Source organism: Morchella sextelata (genome assembly GCF_020137385.1).
Source record: "Morchella sextelata strain SCLS chromosome Unknown scls_23, whole genome shotgun sequence".
Taxonomy (NCBI): Eukaryota; Fungi; Ascomycota; class Pezizomycetes; order Pezizales; family Morchellaceae; genus Morchella; species Morchella sextelata.
Window position 1 is genome coordinate 237865 of NW_025408638.1, and position 1763 is coordinate 239627.

The 1763-nt window shown below is 51.6% G+C and overlaps 1 protein-coding gene across 1 annotated transcript; it reads left to right on the forward strand.

The window, feature by feature from the left end:
- Positions 1–292: 292 nt before the first annotated feature.
- On the forward strand, positions 293–1324 carry H6S33_007309 (uncharacterized protein; the record flags this gene model as incomplete). The annotated part of the gene is made up of 3 exons (XM_044838976.1): positions 293–464; positions 533–1236; positions 1295–1324. 3 exons carry the CDS (start codon positions 293–295, stop codon positions 1322–1324), a joined length of 906 nt encoding a protein of 301 aa, XP_044688845.1.
- Positions 1325–1763: the final 439 nt, after the last annotated feature.

Genomic DNA, 1763 nt, shown 5'->3' on the forward strand with positions numbered 1-1763 from the left:
ATTTGTAAAATAGCTAAAGGACATCGAGGGCTTCGTTAATGCTACGTGGAGGGTGCGCAGAGTAGATACCTAGGTAGCGCAGCGGTGAAACTGCTCCCCGAGTCTTTCTCAACAGAAGAGCTATCCGTTATCGATTTCTGCAATCGAATCCCGGCCAGAGCAAGCACAGGCACCGGCCCACAAGGAGATACCGGTACTGCTAACAAGCTAGCCCAGCGTTGCTAATCTGTTCGCTGTCAACCGTACCTTTCCAGATCCAGTCCCTTGATTCCTGGCTAGCTCCTTCTCGAACATGTTTATATCTACTCGCCTGCGGGCCTCTGCCCCGTACGCAATCGGATCCATAGCTTCAGCTTCAGCAGCAGCAGCAGCAGCAGCAGCGCCCTCCAGATCAACTCTCCACCTACGATCTTCCCTACTCTCCAGGAACTTTTGCTCGACCCCTACTCTCCAGAGAAACTTCTGTAAGGATAACCTCAACCTCCCACCCCCACTGTTAAAAGCAGCCCCACTGATCGTCACACGTCTCCAGACCAGCGCACAACCCGCACCCTCGAAGACGTCTTCTACTTCCGCCAGCGCACTTGGTTCTCTTCAGGCATTCTCATCTCGATCCTCGCCACCGTCCCAATCATAATGGCTACCCGAGAATATATCGCCCTCAGCGACGCTGAGTCCCTCACTGCCTTCACACCCAGTGGCCAGCTTGAGAGGGAGATCGAAGAAAAGATCAACACGCATCCCCTCACGCTTTCCCTGCGCTCTAACCCTGAGTTCACCGAGTCCCGTCCCACACTCAAACTCTCCCCCACCTACCGTCCCTCCTCCCTCACCTCGGGGGTCCTCTCCGGGCCTAGAAAGATCGTTGTTCCGCCCTTTACATGGTCCGAGGAAGGGGGAAAGTCGATGACGACCATCATGTATCTTGGCGAGGACCTCTGCGGTCATCCTGGAATAGTGCATGGCGGTTTGTTGGCGACATTGCTGGACGAAGGGTTGGCGAGGTGCTGCTTTCCCGCACTGCCGAATAAGATTGCCATGACGGCGAGCTTGACAATGAACTACCGCAAGCCGACCCCAGCGGGTAACTACTACGTTTTAAGGGCAAAGACGGTCAAGGTGGAGGGGCGAAAGGCGTGGGTGGAGGGGCACATTGAGACGTTGCCGAAGGATGGAGAGGAGCCGGTCGTGATGGTTGAGGCGAATGCGCTCATGATTGAGCCGAAGCAGGCGAAGGTATGTTAAACATTGAGATTGGTAGAAATCATGAAATTGGTACTGACGAATCCGATAGCTTCTCATGAGTATTGTCCCACAGAAATAAAGCGGAGATGTTAGTTTTGTTCTTTCTTCGTTCTAGATTGCTTAGAGGGGTGCCATAGATACCATAGATGCGATGACCCTTTCCCTCCTGGCTTTGTTGTTATTGTCTTTCTTTCTTTTCTTTTTCTTTCTCGTATTTGTGGATATCAGGACTGGGTGGTTAGCTAGCTGGGTTGGTTGGATGATCTGGCTGGGTCGTGTGGGTTAGATTTGTTAGATGACGCCATTAATTTAAAGTAGATCATGTCCTAGAACTCGATTAGAATTCGCCAAAACACAAATTCCTCATATCAAAAGGAAGTTGGTTTCGCTATAAAAATACGGCCAAGATTGTCGGCGTGTCGGCACTTAAGTCGAGATGCAGGTACCGCAGACGATTGTAATCATGAAAACGGGTCGGGCCGAGGATCGGCGTAAATTAAAGCCAAGCTCTGCATGAA